Genomic DNA, 24,534 nt, shown 5'->3' with positions numbered 1-24,534 from the left:
TCTGTGCTGTCTTATTTATAAAGCTAATGATTATTTAGACTATTTTATTTGTTTTTTAGGTTGCTTAGCAACCCTATCATACGAGTCTCCCATTGGTTCAAACTGACTATTTCTCATGTGACTGTGATCAGTCACATGAGTGCACTCCATCCAAGTCTAATTGGTTGCTTAGTGAATGTGTATTCAAGCCTCGATGTGGCTCTCCGTACTCCCGGTTACGTGTCGGGGGGGTGACGTTATGGTGTATCACGGAGACTGTCCACACTGGTCACCTAGCAACCTCAAATGTTCTATCCGCAGTTCATTGGTTCTACTCAGTAAACACTGTCATGTGACCCGGAAGGAACATGTAATGTGCTCCACGGGGGCCTGCGGGTAGGGACAGCCGTCGAAAATGAGACGGACATTTAATAATAAAGTTATTAATGGCACCATTGTTACAGAGGGAACCTGTTCCCCTGGTACTTGGGGGAATCCAGATGGATTAAGAAAACATACATTATTATTATTACTGATATATCCGATGTTTGCAGGTGAGTCATATGACTACCTTGACCTCTGACCCTTTATGCTATCAGATTGATTTTTAAATGCTTTCATATATAAAACAACAAATTGGTTGCTGTTTTTCATGTGGGTTTGCCTCCCAGTCACCTCTAATTATATATTTTAATGTATTGAATGGTTTATTATACTATTAATGTGGATGAATGAATTAATTGTTTGTACCACACCTGTGGGGCATCAGGTCGTTAAAGGGGTTTAAATAGATCCCACTTTCTGACTGAGCTTTACTTCTGATGAAGCTAGGCGACCTGGCCTAGGGAAACGCGTTAATTGTCAAGCTGCCATCACTACATTCGCTCCACTTTCCAAGGCTCCAGATATGGACTCATAATCTACGTTTCACTTTTGGAACTTTCTCTGTGGGACTGCACTTTTACAGCATTTGACTGGAGAGACCCAGCTTCTGCCTATCACCACAGCCTGCCTGCTGTTAATTATCAAGCATTTGGAAGTCTCCGTCACCATGGGTAACACCAGCTGTATTTAACATCACCCTTCCCCAGGGAACTTTTATTCATTTCGAGTCCAGGATCCTTTGTGGACCTATTTTAGCAGCTGCATCAATCTTATGCTTAGTTTTTTTTTTTATATGCCCCAATTTTATGTTTTTATCTGAGTATTATTACTATGGTACACAAGTGGTTTAGTTAATAAATTAGATGTATTTTTACATTCATCCACGTCTGTTTATTAATATTGGAGAAACATCATTTTGCTCCGGTGCATTCTTGCTTTTTACATTTGTACTTTTGGGACTGACAATCCCTCACTGGCAGCAGTGACAGCGCGTCTGCGCCTGGTCTTTCTACGTCGTTATAAGTATCAGCCTACAGGATTTGGGCCAGTGTACGCTTTTGTGGACAAATGGTAGGGGTCTGAGGTGCTGCCTGAATCTCTATTCATCAGGTCATCCACAGACTGTCTCTATCTCGTTCTGGGATAATTTATTAGAAATATTCGAGATCATCCCTTTTAGCAAATCCAACCATACTGGTTAGGACCCATTAGTCTGAGAATGTGTACTATCCTGAGTACACTGTAGTGATCCCCCTGGGGAAGAAAAACACTCCGCTGTGCAAGAAACACACTCCTTTGACATCGTAAATGTGATATCATAACCACACACACACAGGAAAGGGTTAAGCACAAGTAACTCACACAGAGCCCTACTACTGAGATACAGAGTATGATGAAGCCAGCCACACAGCGCCTTTCTTGCTAATGCCAAGCTTAGCTGGGTCGCAGACTAAGCACCCTTAATAGGGGCTTAGTATTCTAACACCGCTTCCCCCCCCTTACTATGACCCCCTAGTACCGCTGAGGAAATGTGGAGTCCTTGTAGAGGAGTTGCGCTTCCCTGCCCATCTTGTCAGTGTGAGCTGCAGAGGGAAAATGGCACTTGTGAGATGCTGGATCCACTCATAGTGAAGCCCCGACCCCTTAATGGCACGCGGTTTTCCCGGTTTTATTATACTGGACTGTGGTGTTTGTGATGCTTAACAGCAGGTTAGAACCCCTGTATGCTGTACTGCCAGTGTGGGTATTGTTTTTGTTCTTAGTGGCTCAGCTCACCCCTCACAGCGGAACTCACACACAGCATGTTGTTCTGAGCCTGGAGACGCAGTCTGCATGTCAGCGCTGCGCTCCATAACCCTAAGCCACCATTACAGCCGCGCTCCATAACCCTAAGCCACCATTACAGCCGGCGACCCGCTAACCGGGCCGCCTACTCACCACTCTTCTTCTGGCTCTGTTAGGGGTGGCGGCGTGGTGCGGGAATGTACGCTCGCCGTGGTGGGCCTTGCGAATAGTTCCCTCAGGAGCTCAGTGTCCAGTCAGCGGGGAACGGGACCATTAACACTATAGGAGGTTGGGCTGTTCCCTCTCTAAATCCCACGAAGCAGACAGGCTGATGCCAACCAGCCCTGTCTGAAAATAACAAACAGAAAATAAATGCAGAACACTCTTCAGGAGCTTCCCTAAGCGTGACCGGCTCCTCCAGGCACATTTTCTAAACTGAGTCTGGTAGGAGGGGCATAGAGGGAGGAGCCAGTGCACACTATTGATTTCTTAAAATGCCCAAGGCTCCTAGTGGACCCGTCTATACCCCATGGTACTAAATGGACCCCAGTATCCTCTAGGACGTACGAGAAATTGGTATTATTACACATAAGGTCACTTTTCCAGTCAAACTGTAAACGGCAGGCACAAAATAGTCATAAATAGAACAATGTTTTAAGATGACCTTACTTTTGCAGTGAAGTATCTTCCCCAGTGCTCGGAACAGGAAGAGCGATGCATCTTTGCCTCCAATTGCTTGGATATCATCATCGTTTTCTCCTGTCTTATCAGATTTTTTTTTACTCTTTGCTTTGGATGACAGTTTTTCTAGTTTTGTTGGTTTTCCTTTCTTTTTAGACCAGAAATCATTTGGTAAAGCAGCATCTGTAATCAACAGAAATATAGGAAAAGCCATTTTAAGACAATCCGTTTTTGAAAGAAATTTCCTTTTGACGTTTTCAGCTCTTGGCAAGATGTAAGAATTGCAGAATGTAATACCAGATTTGAACATATTTTTCATTTAAGATTGTGCGGCAGGGACAGCATTATTCTACATGAGATTATTGTGGAACGACCGGCTTTTGCAGGATTGGAACAGCAGCAGCAAGTCTGATGGAATCCAATGCAGGTTTTAGCCGAGTATGTGGTAAGCCACATTTGGGCTAATCACTTCACCTTGTTTGCGGTCTTTAAAAATGTCTTTTGGTCAATAGGTCATGGCTCCTGCTGTCATCAAGTGGTCAGGTGATAGATGGGAATCTGAGGTTCAGTTAGGAGCCATTTGGATTATGCAGTGTTTGTGACTAGCAGAACTTGGAATGTTATACTGCTGTTTTAATAACAGCCTGTATAACCTGACCTGCACGTGAAGCTGTATCCTGCCTGAGGTGGAAATAAAGTGTGTTAGATTATACTTAGTCTATGTAATTCCTGTCACATTTGTTATTACTGGATAAATGTTCTTAATGTGTGTTCTATTGTACTCATGGAAAATACATCTTTGGTGACACATATGTCATATTTCAATAAAGAAAAAAATGTATTTACATTTTTTTTGCAGAATGTAATTTGGTGGAAACCACAGTTCGCTGGGACGGTGGTTAGATGTTACAGGGTAATTGGTAGCACATATCCTCCAGCAGCCTCTTGCAGTCAGCATCCATAAGTAGCAGTAGCAATAATCTGTATCTTACCACTACCGTTTGCTAGACAGTCCTGTGTCCCCCAGCCTGGGGTACTGGCTCACACTGACACTGTCCTGGTAAAGTTTCCTATGGTGGCACAGCGATGCCAAGCTCAGAGGGTTTCCTGCTGATTTACAGGATCCACCACAACAGAATCTCCTCCATTGAGACCTGCTCTCCTTATATACCTGACTGGCAGATCCCCTCTGGTGCCAAACAGTCTACTCAGGGTGCTGGGTCAGGATATCCCAAGGCTATTTCAGCCAGTACAGTGCTGTGGAGACCCATTGAACATCCTCTGGGATTTCTAACCTAATTACCTCCCAGATTACCTGATGACCTAGATAAATAACTTGGGCTGGCAGCTAGCTATCTTACCAGTCACTCTGTCATTGTTCTGATTACATTACCAGGAACACCTATCACACCTCACACAATGGACTCACATATGTGATACAAATGGTAATGAGCTAGCACAGCTGCCTGGCTCTCCCTCCTGTCACACACACTACAGCTTCTGCTGTCCTGCTATAGTCACACAGTATGGCAATGGTCCTTATATTTCCAATACATACCATATTGCAGGTATTAGCAAGGGCAATATATACCTAATAACATGAAATAACAGTATACATGATACACCTATGCTCTGGTGTATATACCTAGACTGGGCCAAGGATTAAAAAATACATTACGAGGGGCGTGGCCTGGCACAGATCCTGGAGGGCGTGCTTTTACACTGCTCCTGCCAAGTGACCCCCTTAATTTGCTTTCCTAGCCCTCTCCCCCGTATCCTTGGTCCCCCGGGTTAATATTGAGTGGAGGAGACCATCCTGGGTCTGTGCTGCAGAGCTGGGAGACCCTGCGCTGGTCTCTGCGGGTTGCGGCCTACCCAGACCCGGAATACGCGGCCTTTCCTACCTCCTGGGACCTGCCGAAGAGGTGCTGCTGGCGTGGAGGACTTCACCAGGGTGCCATGTCCCCGCCGGAGCCCCGGGATGCTACCCGCCAGAGAGACATCCCCGCCCGCCTGCTGTACAGTCGGTGACTCCTACGCTCTGACGCTCCTCTGTCTGCAGCCTCTCGCACCCGCTGCCCTGGTGAGTTCCACTGCTTCCCGCCCGGCGCTCCCGCTGTCGGTCCAGCAGCCAGGGGAGGTGCGGGCTTCTATATAGAGGGGCCCTGAACGCCTGCTCACGGGGCTGGCCACCGCTACCTGCATCACTCACTGCTCCCTGCTGTCTTGAGTGTCACTGGTGCGCAGGGGGTGTCTGCTGCAGGGGCTAGTTCTGGCTTATCCTCAGTGAGGCATTTATTTTATTTTATTTTTTTATGCAGTTGAGCTCTGTATTACCACCCTATCTGTGCTGCAGAGTTCAGGGACAGGCGGCAGTGCCCTGGAATCTGGTGTCTGGGTGGCCTGGCTGCTTCGGGGGACATAACCCCCTGCTGATCTGCTATATTATAGCACCGTAGTGGCTCCAGGATCCTAGTCCAGTGCTGCTGGCCCTCGTTTGTGACCTGTCCTGTCCAGTGCACATCTGGCCTATACCCCCCTTCCCCGTAACCTGGTGATCTAGCTGCCTGCTGTCCGAAGTCAGGGCCCTCGGTTACATCTCGTATCTGGCTCATGCTTCCATTGCACTGATCTGGGGCCTCCTGCTTGGCCACGATCCCCTAACTCATCCGCAAGTCATGGGGCCCAGTGGGTGATGTTATATCCCAGGATCTCAAAACGGCAATGCATGTGCTCTCATTGCTAGTTCCTTGTGTGGCACCACCTTCCATATCCTCCCTGTAATCATCTTATGGAGTCGCTTTGCTGATGGGGAAGACCGGGAGGAAGAGGCATACGCCGGCACTTAAGAAACAAAACACCACCGCTTTGCAACCTAACTTATGTAGTTACCAACAAGTGGAAGAAGACGATGGGGATTCTCATTTAACTCCTACCTCTTCCCTTTCTCCTGAAGATGTAGATACCATGGCCTCCTCTACGTCGCCGATATCGGACGGTGGCTCTGAAGTCATTATGGCTGATCTATTGTCCCACTTACGCTCCCTCCCGACAAAACAAGTTCTACCAACTAAGCAAGACTTTCAGGATCTTGAACACAAGCTGCGGGAGACTGTCAAATCAGAAATTTCGGCCCTTCAAGCTGACCTTTCCCAAATGACGCACCAGGTTTCTGATGTCGAAGATCATCTTGGAGAATTGGATCCTCGCACCGGGCACTCCACAACATCGTTCCCTTACAAGCTCAAGAGCTTAGGGCCCTGCAGCGGAAGCAAGATGACCTGGATAATAGAGGCAGGAGAAATAACTTTTGGATACGTGGAATTTCGGAAGATATACAGGGTCAGGGAGTAATAGACGCTCTAACCTCTGATTTTAATGAAGTCTTGGCAGCAGACTCTGACAATATTATACTTTTGACCGGGCTCACTGGGCTCTTCGCCCGAGGGGCCTTCAAAACAGAAGCCCCTAGAGATATTATCTGCCGCCTCCATTACTACCACATCAAGGAGGAAATTCTTGGCAAAGCGAGGAAGCTTGACCGTCTGGAGTTCAATGGTTCAGCTATACACCTCTTTCCTGACCTCTCCTGGCATGCGCTCCAACAGCGCCGCCTCCTTAAACCGCTAACGGATGTCTTGAAGGACAAAGACATGCGGTTTAGATGGGGCTTCCCAATGAGCGTCCAGGTCATGCACGAAGGTCGCCAGGTTACTCTACAGTACCCGGAAGATCTGGATGCCTTCTGTTTGGCCTAAAATATCGTGAAACTTCCCTTGGAGACTGGTCCTAGACATCTTGACCCACCTGGCCTTCCTGTTCCACGTGCCTCCTGGACTCCGATGGGTAATCGGAAACGGGGTCCCTAATCCTCACCTCCGACCTGAGTAATTTTGTTTGCTTGAGACTCGCCTTTTCTTTAATGCACCCATTGCCTTCACTCAGTTCTGGTGACTGCTCGGCCACCGATCCCACCGCCTGGTCCTTTGATCGGTCTCAAGGTCACACAAGATGGAGGCGCTATTTCCCCACCACCCCATTCCCTTGTTCCTTTGAATCCCCCATGCCACGAACTACGTTAGCAGTTAATGTTCTTCTGATTTCAGGTTTGTTTTTTTGTCTTTTTCCCCTGTACATACTGTGCCTTGCCGTTTGTACAGTTACATTTTCCATGTTTTTTATATTGCTAATTTTCCACTTACGACAATATTGGCCTGGACGCCGCCGTGCCTCACGACTGTTGCCTGTTTATCCTGGTTGGTTCACTCACCACCACACCCCAGTTGGGTTATCCACCATCCTGTACTGGATTCTGGGTCATGGGGCTAGCCCCTGTGGCCCATTGGCGGTTTTGGTGTCATATATAGTGTTTATTCAATTCTTTATTCTATTACTATGTGCCAATGTATGCGATTATTCTTTTGTTCCTCCCCCCCCCCTCTCTTCTTCCTCCTCCTCCTTCCACTCCTCCCCCATCCTGTTAGTCATCGTGGTATGCCGCTGCCTGGACCTGTCCTTTGGAAGGTCGTCTTCAGCTTTTGGCGAGTAATCACACCAATATTCTATTTTCAACGTCGTCGACCACTAACACTACCCCCCCCACCCCCATTCCACCCTGTTTACATGGCACCATCTAGTATTAAATTATGCTCCTTCAATGTCAAGGGGCTCAACATCCCTGAGAAACGGTACACCCTACTACGTGAACTCCAGATTGAATGTGCTGATGTCGCATTCATCCAGGATACGCATTTTAAATTTTAGGCCTCCCCAAAATTGGGCAACTTCTTTTATCCCTCGGTTTATTGTAGAGACAATCCCCAGTGTAAATCCCTTGGAGTAGCGATCCTCTTCTCCCGTCGCCTCACTATCTCACACTCAGTTCTCGCAGAAGGGAGATGTCAGGTCCTCAAATGCCAAATTTTTGATCGAAACAACACTTTTGTTAATATACAGTATATTCTCCGAACCAGGGTCAGAGACAATTCCTTTCTAGAATGGAAAAGACGGTTGTCTGGTGATTGGGGGCGACTTTAATTGGTCATTTGACCCTGTCATTGACGGTTTGTCAACTTCTCCACGCCAACTGACTCATGACCACAGGAAGATGCGCCGGCTCCTCCATGAGTTCCAACTAATGGACTTATGGAGGATCCACCACCCGACTTTATAGGTCTACACTTTCTTTTCCTCCCTCCATAATATGTACTCTAGGCTAGACTACTTTGTAGACCATAGGTTTCTGCAATTTTTTCCCTCTACTAAGATAGGACAGATATCCTGGTCAGCCAATGCACCGGTGTATGCCTTGGTTAACTTGTCCCCATCGACACGTTCGCCCTGGACCTGGAAGTTTAACTCTTCCATGTTCAGCGACCCACGCCTCACATCAGAGATTAGCTCTGCTATCGCAGAATATATTGAATATAATGATAAGCCTGATGTTGGAGTGTTAGGCTGTCTGGGAAGCACACAAATTTGTCATCAGGGGTAAATGCATACAGTTGGGCACACAGTTAGTTAAAGAGAGAGAGAGAAAAAAGCCAAGGAGGTAACTTCTCCTTGACAGTATTGCAACCTTGGAAATTCAACACCAGTCCACACTAGATCCTCAAGTTCTGCTCGATCTAACCGAGGCCAGACAGACACTGAACAAACTCCTTGGTGATACTACCAAAAGGGATTTGGGTAAATGCCAACAAATTCTTTTTTAGGGGCAATAAGCCAGTCTCCATGCTTGCACGAGCATTGAGGGCACAGAGACTTCAATCTTACATCCATTCGGTCCAGGATCCCCATGGTAACCTGGTCCACACGCTCCCATTGATAGCGGAATCTTTCCAACAATACTACGCCTCCCTTTATAACTTACGTGCAGGCCAATCCCCTTCGGAGGTCTTTGACTTGAAGACTCTGCTTTACAACTACCTGCATGAGATAGATTTTCCAAAACTTTCGGAGATGGACCTCGATTCACTGGAGTCACTGTTTACAATTAAGGAGCTTGAAGCGGCTCTGTTGTTATCCCCGCTGGGCAAAAGCTCAGGTCTGGATGGTTTCCCAGTGTGTTATTATAAAGCGTTTAAATCTTCCCTATTACCCTTATTTCTAAAGGATTGCAATACGGTATCCCGTGATAGTGGCTTTCCCAAACAGCTCATATCTCTGTAATACCTAAAGAGGGCAAAGACCCCACACATTGCTCAAGTTACAGGCCTATTTCTTTACTGAATTGTGATGTGAAACTGTATGCCAAATTGCTTGTTATTCGGCTGAGCCCTCGCCTATCTGATGTGGTTCATGGGGACCAGGTGGGCTTCCTCCCGGGCCGAGAAGCAAAGGACAACACGTCCAAAATCAAAATCATCTTATACATTTTGCTCGGTCTGGGTCGGCCCCCATGGTTCTCTTGTCCACCGACGCGGAGAAGGCCTTCCACAGAGTGGACTGGCACTTTATGGAAGGCCTCCTCATTCATCTGGGTCTGGGCCCTGTTTGTCTCCAACGCATCATGGCCCTATATAGATCCCCTTCAGCCAGAGTCCGAGTAAATGGTACCCTCTCCAATCCTTTTTGAGATTAGAAATGGAATGAGACAGGGTTGCCCCCTTTTCCCACTCATATTTGTGCTCTGTATGGAAGCATTAGCCAAAGCTATTAGAACCAACCAGAACATCCAGGGTATACGGGCAGAGGATCATGAATACAAACTTGCATTGTATACTGATGATCTCATAGCTACGATATCTGAACCGGTAGTCTCTCTGCCAGCATTGATAGCGGAATTTACTAGATTTATCACCTTCTCTAAATTTCAAAAATTAATTATACCAAATCGATTGCCTTGAATATTACCACCCCACAACGAGTGATTAAGGGCCTCTGTGACTCGTTCCCATTTCTATGGCACCCATCTCATTTTACATACTTGGGGGTTATTATATCCCGAGACCATTCAGATTTATATAGACTTAATTTGCTTCCGTTACTACATAAACTTAAGACTGATTTTAATAAATGGTTGTCCCTTAGCCCACTTGGTGGGGCAGAATTAATACCGTAAAAATGAATGTCCTCCCCAAAATTCTTTACCTCCTACAGACCTTACCCATCACTATTACCACCACCTTTTTTAGAGCACTCCAAGCCATGGTATGTAGTTTTGTTTGGGGTAAGATGGGTCATAGATTGGCCCAATCAGTACTGATTCGGAGCCGTAAGGATGGTGGATTGCAACTCCCTCATTTCATAAGCTACTACCACGCAATACACCTTACCAGGATAATTGAAATGTCTCAATATCCTGCTACTAAACAATGGCTTCCGATTGCAGTATCTACCACTGATGCCCCTATCCATGTTCTTCCATGGCGTTGGTAAAATCCCACGGTTCCAACACCCTACCTTAGATCCCACCTTCCTCTGTTAGAAAAAATGTATACACTTACCAGCCTTTAGCCCGAACACATCTCTGCCCACACCTTTGCTATACAACCCTGATTTACCTCCGAATCACGTTTTTCCAAGTTCTATTGTTCCACTGGGTCACGGTTGGTATTTCTAGAATATCCCATTTAATCAACGCAACTGGCTTTTGATCTTTTTCTGAGCTGTCACAGTTTTCGGGGTTTTCTACAAATCCGACACTATATAACCTCTTTACCAGCCCATTCTACTGGGTGTCATCCGGCCCCCTTTGAGATCTTGTGTCTCAATGCCCCCCTTCATAGACATATGATATCTCATTTGTATCAACAATGTTTAACTTGTCTCTCGCTCCCGACCCCTTCATTCGTGGCGGGATGGCACAGAGATCTCCATCGGGAGCTTACTGAGGACCAGTGGCCTCAAATATTTGCTTATGTTTGCCAGCTCTCCTTCTATTCAGGTTTCAGAAACCCAGTACAAAATTATGTCTTGATGGTACCGCTGCCCTGAGCACATTCACCAGATGTTCCCGACTGTGCCTGCTCTCTGTTGGCGCTGTGAACAGGCATTAGGTGCCCCTATCCACGTATGATGGCATTGTTGCCAGAAGCCAGTCAGCTTAGGACAGGTACAAACGGTCACTCGCCAAATCACTGGATATCCAATCCCAGCAACCCCTGAATTTTGGCTTCTTGGTTTAATGGACATTCCTCTATCCCAATACAAAAGCTCTTTGCTACGATATCTGATGAATGCAGCTAGGGCCACTATACCAAGCTACTGGAGGACCACCGTGCAGCCTCCTATTACTCCACAGAGTTGACTTTTACATGGCCATGAAGGAACTCACTTCACCCCCTCAACTGAATGTCTCTAGATTTGATGCTACCTGGTCAGAATGGCTCGCCTTTAAAGAATCTCAGGTTTATAAAACCTATAGGATGACAGTCCCTTCTGCGGCAACTTAAAACCACGATGGCGACACTCCCGTCTTCCTTTTCCCTCTTCTTTCCACCTCTTTCTACTTTTTGGTCTTCTCTTCTCCATACTTTATTTTTTACATATTTATAAGTTTGATTTCTCTTACAATATTGTGGAGACTTTATGTTGTTCTCTGGAATGCACTGACGGTTATGACTTTGTGCTCTAAATTGCATTCTTTGTTTGTTATATATATATATCATTTTTTTTTTACCCACAAAGTGGTTTCTGGTCTCTATGCATCTCTGTGATTGATACCATATGTATTTCTGTATGTCTCTTTCTAGTTGGTCAATGAAAACTGATATTGCAAAAATAAAATAAAAAAATACATTACACTGTGAGAAATGAGTGATGAATAAAAAAGGTTCTCAGTCCAGATCCATCTCGTTTCGTTATAGTAATCATTCTTTGCTTCATCATTATAGCACTGCTGGGCAAAATTACATTCTTACAGTAATTCCTATGTTGCTTATCGCAGTGCTTTTGTTATCTATTCCTTTCTGTCTTTTTGAAGGGCTTGAATTTCTTAAATCTTGAAGTGACTCCCTGCCTGCTGACAGGAATACCAACATGTCCATCACGCTACATGAGAGAAAAAGTTATTTGTGACAAATTGAGCATTTATGAAAATATTTTTTCAAATCCATCCTGGTAGCTGAATGCCACAATGCACAACCTCAGGTGCTGAAAGGAAACAAAGGGGTCAATTTATTGAGCTGCATTTTTTTCAAAACGGTTACGTTTTCTTGATTTGATCAGTCTGTTTTACAGCAGCAAAGTCATCAAATGCAAAACACGCCGGGTTCACCCCAAATAGTGACCCACTTTCTTAGTACAGGTATTGGATGCCAGATTTGCAGTTTTATTGAGTGAATGTTGCATTTACTGGGAATCTTAAAGTTCAAACTTTACCTTTAAGTGCTGAGAACTGAAGACTATTTATGGCACTTCTAACATCTCCTGAACTTCCAGAGGACAGCAGCTCCAGTGTGTTCTTGTCAGGAATGATCAATCTTCCCCCACTCTGAAAAAAGAAACTGACATGAGGCAAAACAAAACCATGCAAGATATAGAGACTTGGAGGCAGAGTTATTACACAGTCAAGTTACATTATTATGATCACCTCTTACATTTGACTTCAGCAGCACATAGCCCATAAAGTATGTCACATATCGTGTGTTGACTTGGTGGGTATATAAGGTGTGCGATAGGCCGTCCGCACACATCACTCCTTGCGGTCATGAGTAAAAGGAGTGATTTATCCCAGTGGCAAAAAGGGATGATTATCGGCTTTTGGTCCAAGGGTGGTAGCGTTTCTGAAACAACAGTTTGTGAACTGTTCTCGTGCTGCTGTGGTGAAGGTATATTGTGACTGGACAAATGGCACCATTGCGAATAACAGACATGGAAACTGCTGAGCACCACGTGCCATTGTTGTGAGGGGTGAACGCTGGCAACGCAGGTGCGTGAGGGCCGCCAGACACGCTACAGAGGAGCATCTCACTGTCAAATTGAACCTGGGGGTTACCAGACGAGTGTCTAAAAATGACAGTTCAGCCCATCTAGATGCTGTCTGTGCTGCACACGGCAACTTCTCTGGCTATTAGCCGGTAGTCATAATAATGTGACTCGACAGTGTAAAACTTCTAAAACAGACAAGTGGAGGTGTTGCCCATAGCAACCAGCTTCTAAAATTATCTAGAATGCAATAAATTATAACTAGAATATGATTGGTTGCTATGGGCAACAACTGTACATTTAATTTTGAGCAGTTATAGTAAATCTACCCCTTGCAGTCAGAACCATGTGAGTGGGATGTGTCTGGGTTTTACATGTTAGAACAGAAAATAAGATTTTAAACCTACCGGTAAATCTATTTCTCCTAGTCCGTAGAGGATGCTGGGGACTCCGTAAGGACCATGGGGTATAGACGGGCTCCGCAGGAGATAGGGCACCTAAAAAGAACTTTGACTATGGGTGTGCACTGGCTCCTCCCTCTATGCCCCTCCTCCAGACCTCAGTTAGAGAACTGTGCCGAGGAGATGGACAATACAAGGCAGGATTTAGAAATCCAAGGGCAAGATTCATACCAGCCCACACCAATCATACCATGTAACCTGGATCATACATAACCAGTTAACCGTATGAACAACAACAGTAACGGTCCAAGACCGATTCCAACTGTAACATAACCCTTATGTAAGCAACAACTATATACAAGTCTTGCAGAGTTTCCGCACTGGGACGGGCGCCCAGCATCCTCTACGGACTAGGAGAAATAGATTTACCGGTAGGTTTAAAATCTTATTTTCTCCCCACGTCCTAGAGGATGCTGGGGACTCCGTAAGGACCATGGGGTTTATACCAAAGCATCCAATCGGGCGGGAGAGTGCGTATGACTCTGCAGCACCGACTGAGCAAACGCTAGGTCCTCATCAGCCAGGGTATCAAACTTGTAGAATTTAGCAAAAGTGTTTGACCCCGACCAAGTCGTCGCTCGGCAAAGTTGTAATGCCGAGACGCCTCGGGCAGCCGCCCAAGAAGAGCCCACCTTATTAGTGGAATGGGCCTTAACCGAATTTGGTACCGGCAATCCAGCCGTAGAGTGAGCCTGCTGAATCGTATTACAGATCCAGCGAGCAATAGTCTACTTCGAAGCAGGTGCGCCAATCTTATTGGCCGCATACAGGACAAACAGAGCCTCTGTTTTCCTAATTCTAGCCGTCCTGGCTACATAAATCTTTAAGGCCCTGACTACGTCCAGGGATCTGGAATCCTCCATGTCACTTGTAGCCACAGGCACCACAATAGGTTGATTCACATGGAATGAAGAAACCACCTTAGGCAAAAATTGCGGACGTGTCCTCAATTCAGCTCGATCCACATGAAAAATCAAGTAGGGGCTTTTGTGTGACAAAGCTGCCAATTCTGACACTCGCCTTGCTGATGCCAAGGCCAACAACAGGACCACCTTCCAAGTAAGAAATTTCAACTCAACCTTGTTAAGCGGTTCAAACCAGTGTGATTTTAGGAACTGCAACACCACGTTGTGGTCCCACGGTGCCACTGGAGGCACAAAAGGAGGCTGGATGTGTAGCATTCCCTTTACAAACATCTGGACTTCTGGAAGAGAAGCCAATTCCTTCTGAAAGAAAATCGAGAGGGCCGAAATCTGAACCTTAACAGAGCCTAATTTCAGGCCCATATCCACTCCTGTCTGTAGGAAGTGGAGAAAACGACCCAGATGAAAATCTTCCGTAGGTGCATTCTTGGTCTCACACCAAGACACATACTTTCGCCAGATACGGTGATAATGCTTAACCGTCACCTCCTTCCTAGCCTTTATTAAGGTAGGGATGACCTCTTCCGGAATCCCCTTTTTCGCTAGGATTCGGCGTTCAACCGCCATGCCGTCAAACGTAACCGCGGTAAGTCCTGAAATACACAGGGCCCCTGTTGCAACAGGTCTTCCCTCAGAGGAAGAGGCCAGGGATCTCCTGTGAGCATCTCTTGTAGATCTGAGTACCAGGCCCTTCGAGGCCAGTCTGGGACAACGAGTATCGTCTGTACTCTTCTTATGATCCTCAACACTTTTGTGATGAGAGGAAGAGGAGGAAACACGTAGACCGATTTGAACACCCACGGTGTTATCAGAGCGTCTACTGCCACTGCCTGAGGGTCCCGAGACCTGGCACAATACCTCCGAAGCTTTTCGTTGAGGTGTGACGCCATCATGTCTACTTGAGGAGTTCCCCAAAGACGTGTTATGTCTGTAAAGACTTCTTGATGAAGTCCCCACTCTCCTGGATGAAGATTGTGTCTGCTGAGGAAGTGTGCTTCCCAGTTGTCCACTCCCGGAATGAAGACAGCCGACAGAGCGCTTACATGATTTTCCGCCCAGCGAAGAATCCTGGTGGCTTCCGCCATCGCGACTCTGCTTCTTGTCCCGCCTTGGCGGTTCACATGAGCCACTGCTGTGACATTGTCTGATTGAATCAGAAACAGTAGGTTTGTCGAAGGCCGTTGTAAATGGCCCTGAGTTCCAACACATTGATGTGTAGACAGGACTCCTGGTCTGACCAAAGTCCCTGAAAATGTTTTCCCTGTGTGACCGCTCCCCATCCTCGGAGGCTCGCGTCCGTAGTAACCAGGATCCAGTCCTGAATTCCGAACCGGCGACCCTCCAGCAGGTGAGCACTTTGCAACCACCACAGGAGAGACACTCTGGCCCCTGGGGACAGAGTTATTTTCCGCTGTAAGTGCAGATGGGACCCGGACCACTTGTCCAGAAGGTCCCACTGAAAAGTCCTTGCATGGAACCTTCCGAAGGGAATGGCCTCGTAGGCCGCCACCATTTTTCCCCAGAACTCGAGTGCATTGGTGAACGGACACCCTTTTCGGTTTTAGCAGGTCTCTGACCATGTTCTGGATGTCCTGGGCTCTCTCTATTGGGAGGAAGACCTTCATTTGTTCCGTATCCAGTATCATACCTAGGAACGGCAGTCGAGTTGTCGGAATCAACTGTGACTTCGGTAGATTTAAAATCCAACCGTGTTGCTGGAGCACTCTCAGAGAGAGCGCCACACTGCTCAGCAATTTCTCCGTTGATCTCGCTTTTATCAGGAGATCGTCCAAGTATGGGATAATTGTGACTCCCTGCTTGCGCAGGACCACCATCATTTCCGCCATTATCTTGGTGAAAATCCTCGGGGCCGTGGAAAGTCCAAACGGCAACGTCTGAAATTGGTAATGACAATCCTGTACAGCGAATCTCAGGTATTCCTGATGGGGGGCATATATGGGGACATGAAGGTACGCATCCTTTATGTCCAGAGACACCATAAACTCCCCCTCCTCCATGTTGGCTATTATCGCTCTGAGTGATCCCATTCAGAATTTGAATCTTTTTATGTACAGGTTTAGGGATTTCAGATTCAAAATAGGTCTGACCGAACCGTCCAGTTTCGGGACCACAAATAGGGTTGAGTAGTAACCTCTTCCCTGCTGGTGCAGGGGAACCTTGATTATCACTTGCTGTATACACAGCGTTTGAATTGCAGCTAACACTACATCCCTTTCCGATGTGGAAGCTGGTAGGGACGATTTGAAAAACCGGCGCGGGGGCACCTCCTCGAATTCCAGTTTGTACCCCTGGGAAACTATTTCCAACACCCAGGGATTTAGGTCTGATCTGACCCAGGTCTGACTGAAAAGTCGAAGACGTGCCCCCACCGGTGCGGACTCCCTCAGGGGAGCCCCAGCGTCATGCTGTGGGTTTTGGAGCAGCCGGGGAGGACTTTTGATCCTGGGCACCTACCGAAGCAGGTGCTCTTTTGCCTCTGCCCTTACCTCTGGCGAGGAAAGAAGATCCCCGATCTCTTCTGGACTTGTGCGACCGAAAGGACTGCATCTGATAGGGTGTTACTTTCTTTTGCTGTTGGGGAATATATGGTAAAAAATTTGATTTACCTGCTGTAGCTGTGGAAACCAGGTCCGTCAGCCCATCCCCAAACAATACCTCACTCTTATAGGGTAGTACTTCCATATGTTTTTTGGAATCCGCATCACCCGTCCATTGGCGAGTCCATAAGGATCTTCTCGCCGAGATAGACATGGCATTGGCCCTAGAAGCTAGCAGTCCAATGTCCCTTTGAGCATCCCTCATAAATAAGACTGCGTCTTTAATATGGGCTAGAGTTAAGAATATAGTATCCTTATCCATATTATCAAATTGATCTGTCAGCTCATCTGTCCAAGCTGCAATTGCACTACACACCCATGCCGACGCAATTGTCGGTCTTAGCACAGCACCCGTATGAGAATAAATACACTTTAAGTTAGTTTCTTGCCTGCGATCTGCAGGGTCCTTAAGGGCCGCTGTGTCAGGAGACGGTAGCGCCACTTTCTTGACAAGCGCGTCAGGGCCTTGTCCACAGTGGGGGGTAATTCCCAAATCTCCCTGTCCTGCTTAGGGAAGGGGTATGCCATATAAATTCTTTTGGGGATCTGCCGTCTCTTTTCCGGAGTCTCCCAAGCTTTTCCAAAGAAATCATTTAATTCATGAGATGTGGGAAAATTAATAATCTGTTTCTTTTCCTTAAACATGTGTACCCTTGTGTCGGGGACCGAGGGTTCATCCTCAATATGCAACACATCCCTTATTGCCACAATCATACACTGAATGGTTTTAGTCACCCTAGGGTGCAATTTTACTTCGTCATAGTCGACACTGGAATCAGAATCCGTGTCGGTAGTAGTGTCTTGTGTTAAGGGACGCTTTTGAGACCCCGACAGGCCCTGTGAGTCGGTCCAATCCAAGGATTGACCCCCTGATGTCCCCCCTAATTCAGCCTTATCAAGCCTTTTATGTAAAGATGCCACACTTGCATTCAACATATGCCACATATGTCCATCCATTCCGGAGTCGGCACAACCGACGGGACACACCACTCATTTGCTCCACCTCCTCCTTGGAGAAGCCTTCCGCTTCAGACATGTCGACACCACGTACCGACACCCCACACACACAGGGATTAACCTACAAGGGGACAAAACCCCAACCAGGCCCTTAGGAGAGACAGAGAGAGAGTATGCCAGCACACACCCAGCGCTTAATAACACTGTGGAAAAATATGACCAGATAGCGCTTTTTTATATAATAATATTCCAATTCCCACTCACTGCGTCGCCAATGTGCCCCCCTCCTCTTTTTTCCAGCCTGTGAAGTTCAGCAGGGGAGAGACCAGGGAGCCAGCGTTCAGCATGCAGCCTCTGTGGAGAAAATGGCGCTGGTTAGTGCGGAGGATCAAGCCCCGCCGACCCGACGGCGGGCTTCGGTCCAAGTGCTTTTTTTTATTACAATGGCGGGGGATTCTTGGATTTACTGCCTCCGCAGCCTAATCCATCTTAACATGCCCAGAAGTGAGGAATATTGCTGCCCAGGGCGCCCCCCCCCCCCCAGCGCCCTGCACCCTTCAGTGCTGCTCTGTGTGTGTATAGTGGGAGCATTACCTCATGAAGATCTGATGTCTTCTGCCGCCTGATGTCTTCTGCCTTCTCATACTCACCCGGCTTCTATCTTCGGCATCTGTGAGGAGGACGGCGGCGCGGCTCCGGGACGAACCCCAGGTGAGACCTGTGTTCAGACACCCTCTGGAGCTAATGGTGTCCAGTAGCCTAGAAACAGAGCCCAACCGTAAAGCCAGCCCTGCTTCTCTCTCCTCAGTCCCACGATGCAGGGAGCCTGTTGCCAACAAGACTCCCTGAAAATAAAAAACCTAACAAAATTCTTTTAAAACAGAAAACTCTGGAGAGCTCTCTGCAGTGCACCCATTCTCCTCTGGGCACAAGATCTAACTGATGTCTGGAGGAGGGGCATAGAGGGAGGAGCCAGTGCACACCCATAGTCAAAGTTCTTTTTAGGTGCCCTATCTCCTGCGGAGCCCGTCTATACCCCCTGTGGTCCTTACGGAGTCCCCAGCATCCTCTAGGACGTAAGAGAAATAAGCCTAAAAATATACCAAAGCGGGATGGCCTGTTCCTGGGACTGGTAGTCCTAGTACAGGAGTTCATAGTTTCAAGATATGTAAGTTTGCATGGTTGAATGAAGTGGTTATTAGCTCAGATTATACAGACACTTACCGCAACAGCCTCTGCAGTAGCAATTCTAGTCAGAACTTTCATCATGCTGGTGGGAGCAACAGGGTTGAAGCTGGAAAACAAAATGTGCAATCAGTTTCTCATTGTAAAAAAGAATTTATTAAATAAATACATGCAGCTACGAGGAATGGGGGTGGGTGTGCTAAGAATGGCATGGAGAAGATTTCAATCAGGAACATTATGTAACTATACATAAGGCCTCTCACTAAGCAAAAACCATTACCCACGGGAGGAAATACTACACTACAAATGTACAGTTATGCAAATTAGATGTCAAGTGTGGCAGCATTCAGTAAATCTGAAAATACACAACATAAATATAAGACGGGGTGATTTCTTCAACATCTGTAACTTTTCTGTCATGTTCATAGTTTGTAAACCAAGGTAATGCTGGCCACACATCGTGAAACTGCCACCAATATCAGACCACTGGACCCATAATCCAGTATATGCAGTCAAAAAAGGATAATAATCAGATATAAATAATTTTTATCAGATTTAAAAAAATCACCGGGCAAGTTGGAAAATTTGAAGAGGAGACTACAGATCACTGCAACCTACCAATGTACGTGGTCAGCTGACTGCAATAAAAAGAAGCAGTCATGCTGGAAGTGAAATAGCCGATCAGTCCAAGGGGCTGGCTCTTCTCAACAATGTGTGTGAACACACTGAACACGATTCTATCACCCAGCAATCATGTTGAGCAGCAAATGGAGTGCATCCTAAGAATGCCACACTTGCTTTGTTCTCAAAGAGATCAAATATCTTAAGAAGTGGTAAATGGAATTGTGGGAATAGATGCCAGAGTACAGTAGGAGTGACAAGATTGAAAGGGAGATCAGAGGAAAATTCTGAAAATGCAAAACAAACCTTCAAGAGTACTTAGGGGCGAAAATGTGATGTGTAGGCGAAGGATCCATTATTTCAAATAATAGGTAATTAAAATCCTAACGGTAAATCCTTTTCTCGTAGTCCATAGAGTATACTGGGGTTTCATTTAGTACCATGGGGTATAGATGGGTCTACTAGGAGCCATGAGCACTTTAAGAATTTGATAGTGTGGGCTGGATCCTCCCTCTATGCCCCTCCTACCAGACTCCGTCTAGAAACTGTGCCCGAGGAGAGAGAAATACTTTGAGAAAAGGATAGATAAATATAGTGGTGAGATTCCGAACCAGCACATACAAAACAGAGGAAAGCTATGCTAAGCCAACTTTAAACAGAAACAGCAACAGCTGAATCAACCATACTTAAAGTAACAGTGCAGAAAGAACGAAGCACCAGACGGGCACCCAGTACCCTCTACGGACTACGAGAAAAGGATTTACCGGTAGGTAATTAAAATCCTATTTTCTCTTACGTCCTAGAGTATACTGGGGTTACATTTAGTACCATGAAGATGTACCAAAGCTCTCAAACCGGGTGGGAGAGTGTGAAGGTTCCTGCAGAACGGATTGACCAAACTGAAGGACCACAGAGGCCAAAGTATTGAACGTGTAGAACTTAGCAAACGTGTTCGAACCAGACCAAGAAGCTGCTCGGCAGAGCTGTAAAGCCGCGACATCTCAGGCAGCTGCCCAAGATGAACCCACCAACCTAGTAGAGTAGGCCTGTACAGATTTTGGAACCGGCAATCCTGCCGTGGAATAAACATGCTGGATAGTAAGCCTGAACCAGCGTGCAATTGTCTGCTTTGAAGAGGACACACAATTTAATTGGGATCATATAGAACGAACAGAGTCGGATTTCCTGTGACGAGCTGTCCTCTTTACGTATACATTCAAAGCCCTCACAACATCCAAAGACTTTGAAGTAGCGGAAGTGTCGGTGATGACCAAAACCAAAATAGGTTGGTTGATGTGAAATGCAGACACCGCTTTGGGAAGAAATTGCTGACGAGTTCCGAGTTCAGCTCTGCCCTCATGGAAAATTAAATATGGGCTCTTGTGAGACAAAGCCCCTAGCTCCGGACACACATCTTGCTGAAGAAGCCAAGGCCAACAGTGTGACGGTCTTCCACGTAAGATATTTTACGTCCACATCCTGTAATGGTTCAAACCAGTCCAATTGGAGGAACTGCAGCACCAAATTGAGATCCCAAGGTGCCATGGGAGGCACAAAGGGAGGTTGGATGAGAAGAAAACCTTTCAAAAATGTCTGGACCTCAGGAAGAGAAGCCAATTGTTTTTGAAAGAAAATGGACAAGGCTGAAATCTGGACTTTTATGGAGCCCAGACGTTGGCCCACATCTAGCTTGGATCATAGTCTGGATAACTTTGTTAGGGATCCTCTTCTGGCTAGAATCAGCCGTTCAACTTCCATGCCGTCAAACGTAGCCGTGGTAAGTCCTGATAGACGAACGGTCCCTGTTGCAGAAGATCCTTGCAAAGAGGTAGAGGCCACGGATCTTCGAGGAGCATCTCCAGAAGGTCCGTGTACCAAGCCCTTCTTGGCCAGTCCGGAGCAATGAGTATTGCTAGAACCTTTTCCCTTTTTATTCATTTGAGAATTCTTGGGATCAGAAGAAGTGGAGGAAACACGTACAACATCTGATAGACCCATTGAGTCGTCAGAGCGTCTACCGCCACTGCCGGTGGGTCTCTCGACCTGGAACAATACCGCTTGAGCTTCTTGTTGAGATGAGAAGCCATCATGTCGATTTGAGGATATCCCCACCAATGTGTCAAGCACCTGAACACTTCCGGGTGAAGGCCCCACTCCCTTGGTTGCAGGTCGTGTCTGCTGAGGAAGTCTGCTTGCCAGTTGTCTACTCCTGGAATAAAGACCGCTGACAACACCACAGCGTTTTTTTCTGCCCAGAGGAGAATTCTTGACACCTCTGACATTGCTGCTCTGCTTTTCGTTCCGGCCTGTCGGTTTATGTACGTCACTGCCGCCACATTGTCCGACTGGACCTGAATGGACCGATCTTGAAGATAAGAGGCCTGCAGAAGGGCGTTGTATATGGTCCTGAGTTCCAGAATGTTGATTGGAAGGATGACTTCCTGACTTGACCATCTTCCTTGAAACTGCACCCACTGGGTGACCGCTCCCCAACCTCTGAGGCTTGCGTCCGTGGTTAACAGGATCCAGTCCTGAATTCTGAACCTCCGACCCTCGACGAGGTGAGAAATCTGTAGCCACCACAGAAGGGAGATCCTGGCTTTTGGCGACAGACGGATCCTCTGGTGCATGTGAAGATGCGATCCGGACCATTTGTCCAACAGATCGAGCTGGAAGGGTCTTGCGTGAAACCTTCCATATTGAAGCGCCTCGTAAGAGGTCACCATTTTCCCCAGAAGGCAAATGCACCGATATCCGGGTTGGCTTCAGGACATCCCGAATCAGACTGGATTACCAATGCCTTTTCCAACGGAAGGAACACTTTCTGCGACTCTGTGTCCAGTATCATTCCCAGGAATGGGAGCCTCCATGTTGGCTCTAGGTGAGATTTCGGAAGGTTCAGAATCCACCCGTGATCCTGGAGAAGTTTGGTTGAGAGAGCAATGCTGTCCAGCAACCTCTCTCTGGACGGTGCCTTTATCAGAAGATCATCCAGGTATGGAGTTATGTTCACTCCCTGCTTGCAGAGTATAAACATCATCTCTACCATCACTTTGGTGAACACCGTCGGTGCCGTGGAGAGACCAAATGGCAGGGCCTGGAACTGATAGTGACAGCCTTGCAGTGCAAACCGTAGATAAGCCTGATGAGGCGGCCAGATCGGAATGTGAAGGTACGCATCCTTGATATCCAGAGACACTAGGAATCCCCTTTCTCCAGACCTGAGATCTCCGCTCTCAGAGACTCCATCTTGAACACTCTTAAGTACGGCCGTCAAGTGGTCCCCATGGATCCTCAGAAACAAAAGAAAGGGAAGGGGAAAATAGAGGGAAACCAATCGTGTGATAAGTTCTATTCAGAAAAATGGTTTCTAAAAGAAGAGAGATTCCTTCCCCTTTTTTCTAGTTATTGGGCAGATGGAATGCGTACCATACTTACATCCTTCGAAAAGTAATATATGCATATGAAGGTTTCTTTTTCAACGCCTATGATTTTTTAAAAGGTGGTTCTAGCCCTTTTATGCACCAACACGACTCTCCAAAAGTAAGTGAGACAACAGTGCACGTGTGGGACGTATTGGACGTACCACAACTCACAGTTTAATGTATGGAGATGTGTCCATAAAGGTTTCTTTAAACCTCCTGATGGCTTCTTCCCTTCAATCTGTGAATTCCATCCAGTTCGACATGTGGAGATGCGTTCATGAAGATTTCTATGGGTCTTCCGATGGTTTCTTCTACCCAATGTATGGACTGGATGTCTCAAATGGAGTGGGGGTGGTTAGGCGAAAAAAAAGGGAGGATGTGTAGCATAATCTTCGTGAACGCATCTCCATGTGTCGAACTGGATGGAATTCCCGGATTGAGGGGAAGAAGCCATCAGGAGGTCTAAAGAAACCTTTATGGACACATCTCCATACATTAAACTGTGAGTTGGGGTACGTCCCATATGTCCCACACGCGCACTGTTGTCTCACTTACTTTTGGGGAGTCGTGTTGGTGAATGAAAGGGCTAGAACCACCGTTTAAAGATCATAGGTGTTGAAAAAATACGATTTTACTCACCGGTAAATCTATTTCTCGTAGTCCGTAGTGGATGCTGGGAACTCCGTAAGGACCATGGGGATTAGACGGGCTCCGCAGGAGACTGGGCACTCTAAAAGAAAGATTAGGTACTATCTGGTGTGCACTGGCTCCTCCCTCCATGCCCCTCCTCCAGACCTCAGTTAGGATACTGTGCCCGGAAGAGCTGACACAATAAGGAAGGATTTTGAATCCCGGGTAAGACTCATACCAGCCACACCAATCACACCGTATAACTCGTGATACTATACCCAGTTAACAGTATGAAATATAACTGAGCCTCTCAACAGATGGCTCAACAATAACCCTTTAGTTAAGCAATAACTATATACAAGTATTGCAGACAATCCGCACTTGGGATGGGCGCCCAGCATCCACTACGGACTACGAGAAATAGATTTACCGGCGAGTAAAATCTTATTTTCTCTGACGTCCTAGTGGATGCTGGGAACTCCGTAAGGACCATGGGGATTATACCAAAGCTCCCAAACGGGCGGGAGAGTGCGGATGACTCTGCAGCACCGAATGAGAGAACTCAAGGTCCTCCTCAGCCAGGGTATCAAATTTGTAGAATTTAGCAAACGTGTTTGCCCCTGACCAAGTTGCAGCTCTGCAAAGTTGTAAAGCCGAGACCCCTCGGGCAGCCGCCCAAGATGAGCCCACTTTCCTTGTGGAATGGGCTTTTACTGATTTAGGATGCGGCAATCCAGCCGCAGAATGCGCCAGCTGAATTGTGCTACAAATCCAGCGAGCAATAGTCTGCTCAGAAGCAGGAGCACCTAGTTTGTTGGGTGCCTACAGGATAAAAAGCGAGTCAGTTTTCCTGACTCCAGCCGTCCTGGAAACATAAATTTCAAGGCCCTGACTACGTCCAGTAACTTGGAATCTTCCAAGCCCCTAGTAGCCGCAGGCACTACAATAGGTTGGTTCAAGTGAAAAGCTGATACCACCTTAGGGAGAAACTGGGGACGAGTCCTCAATTCTGCCC

The 24,534-nt window shown here is 46.8% G+C and overlaps 1 protein-coding gene across 3 annotated transcripts in view; it reads right to left on the bottom strand.

Annotated features, from left to right (window-relative positions):
- Positions 1–24,534, bottom strand: part of RAD17 (RAD17 checkpoint clamp loader component) — a 102,636-nt gene that overhangs the window by 51,854 nt on the left and 26,248 nt on the right. For all 3 annotated transcript variants that reach the window (XM_063963901.1, XM_063963900.1, XM_063963903.1), the window contains exons 9-11: positions 18,883–18,952; positions 12,154–12,265; positions 2,818–3,012 (exon numbers count right to left, since the gene is read on the bottom strand). In XM_063963901.1, the coding sequence (XP_063819971.1) occupies positions 2,818–3,012; positions 12,154–12,265; positions 18,883–18,952 (377 nt within the window). The remainder of the gene's footprint in view (positions 1–2,817; positions 3,013–12,153; positions 12,266–18,882; positions 18,953–24,534) is intronic.

Source organism: Pseudophryne corroboree, chromosome 1 (genome assembly GCF_028390025.1).
Source record: "Pseudophryne corroboree isolate aPseCor3 chromosome 1, aPseCor3.hap2, whole genome shotgun sequence".
Taxonomy (NCBI): Eukaryota; Metazoa; Chordata; class Amphibia; order Anura; family Myobatrachidae; genus Pseudophryne; species Pseudophryne corroboree.
The sequence above is the reverse complement of the archived record's forward strand: the minus strand, read 5'-3'. Positions and strand labels throughout refer to the sequence as shown.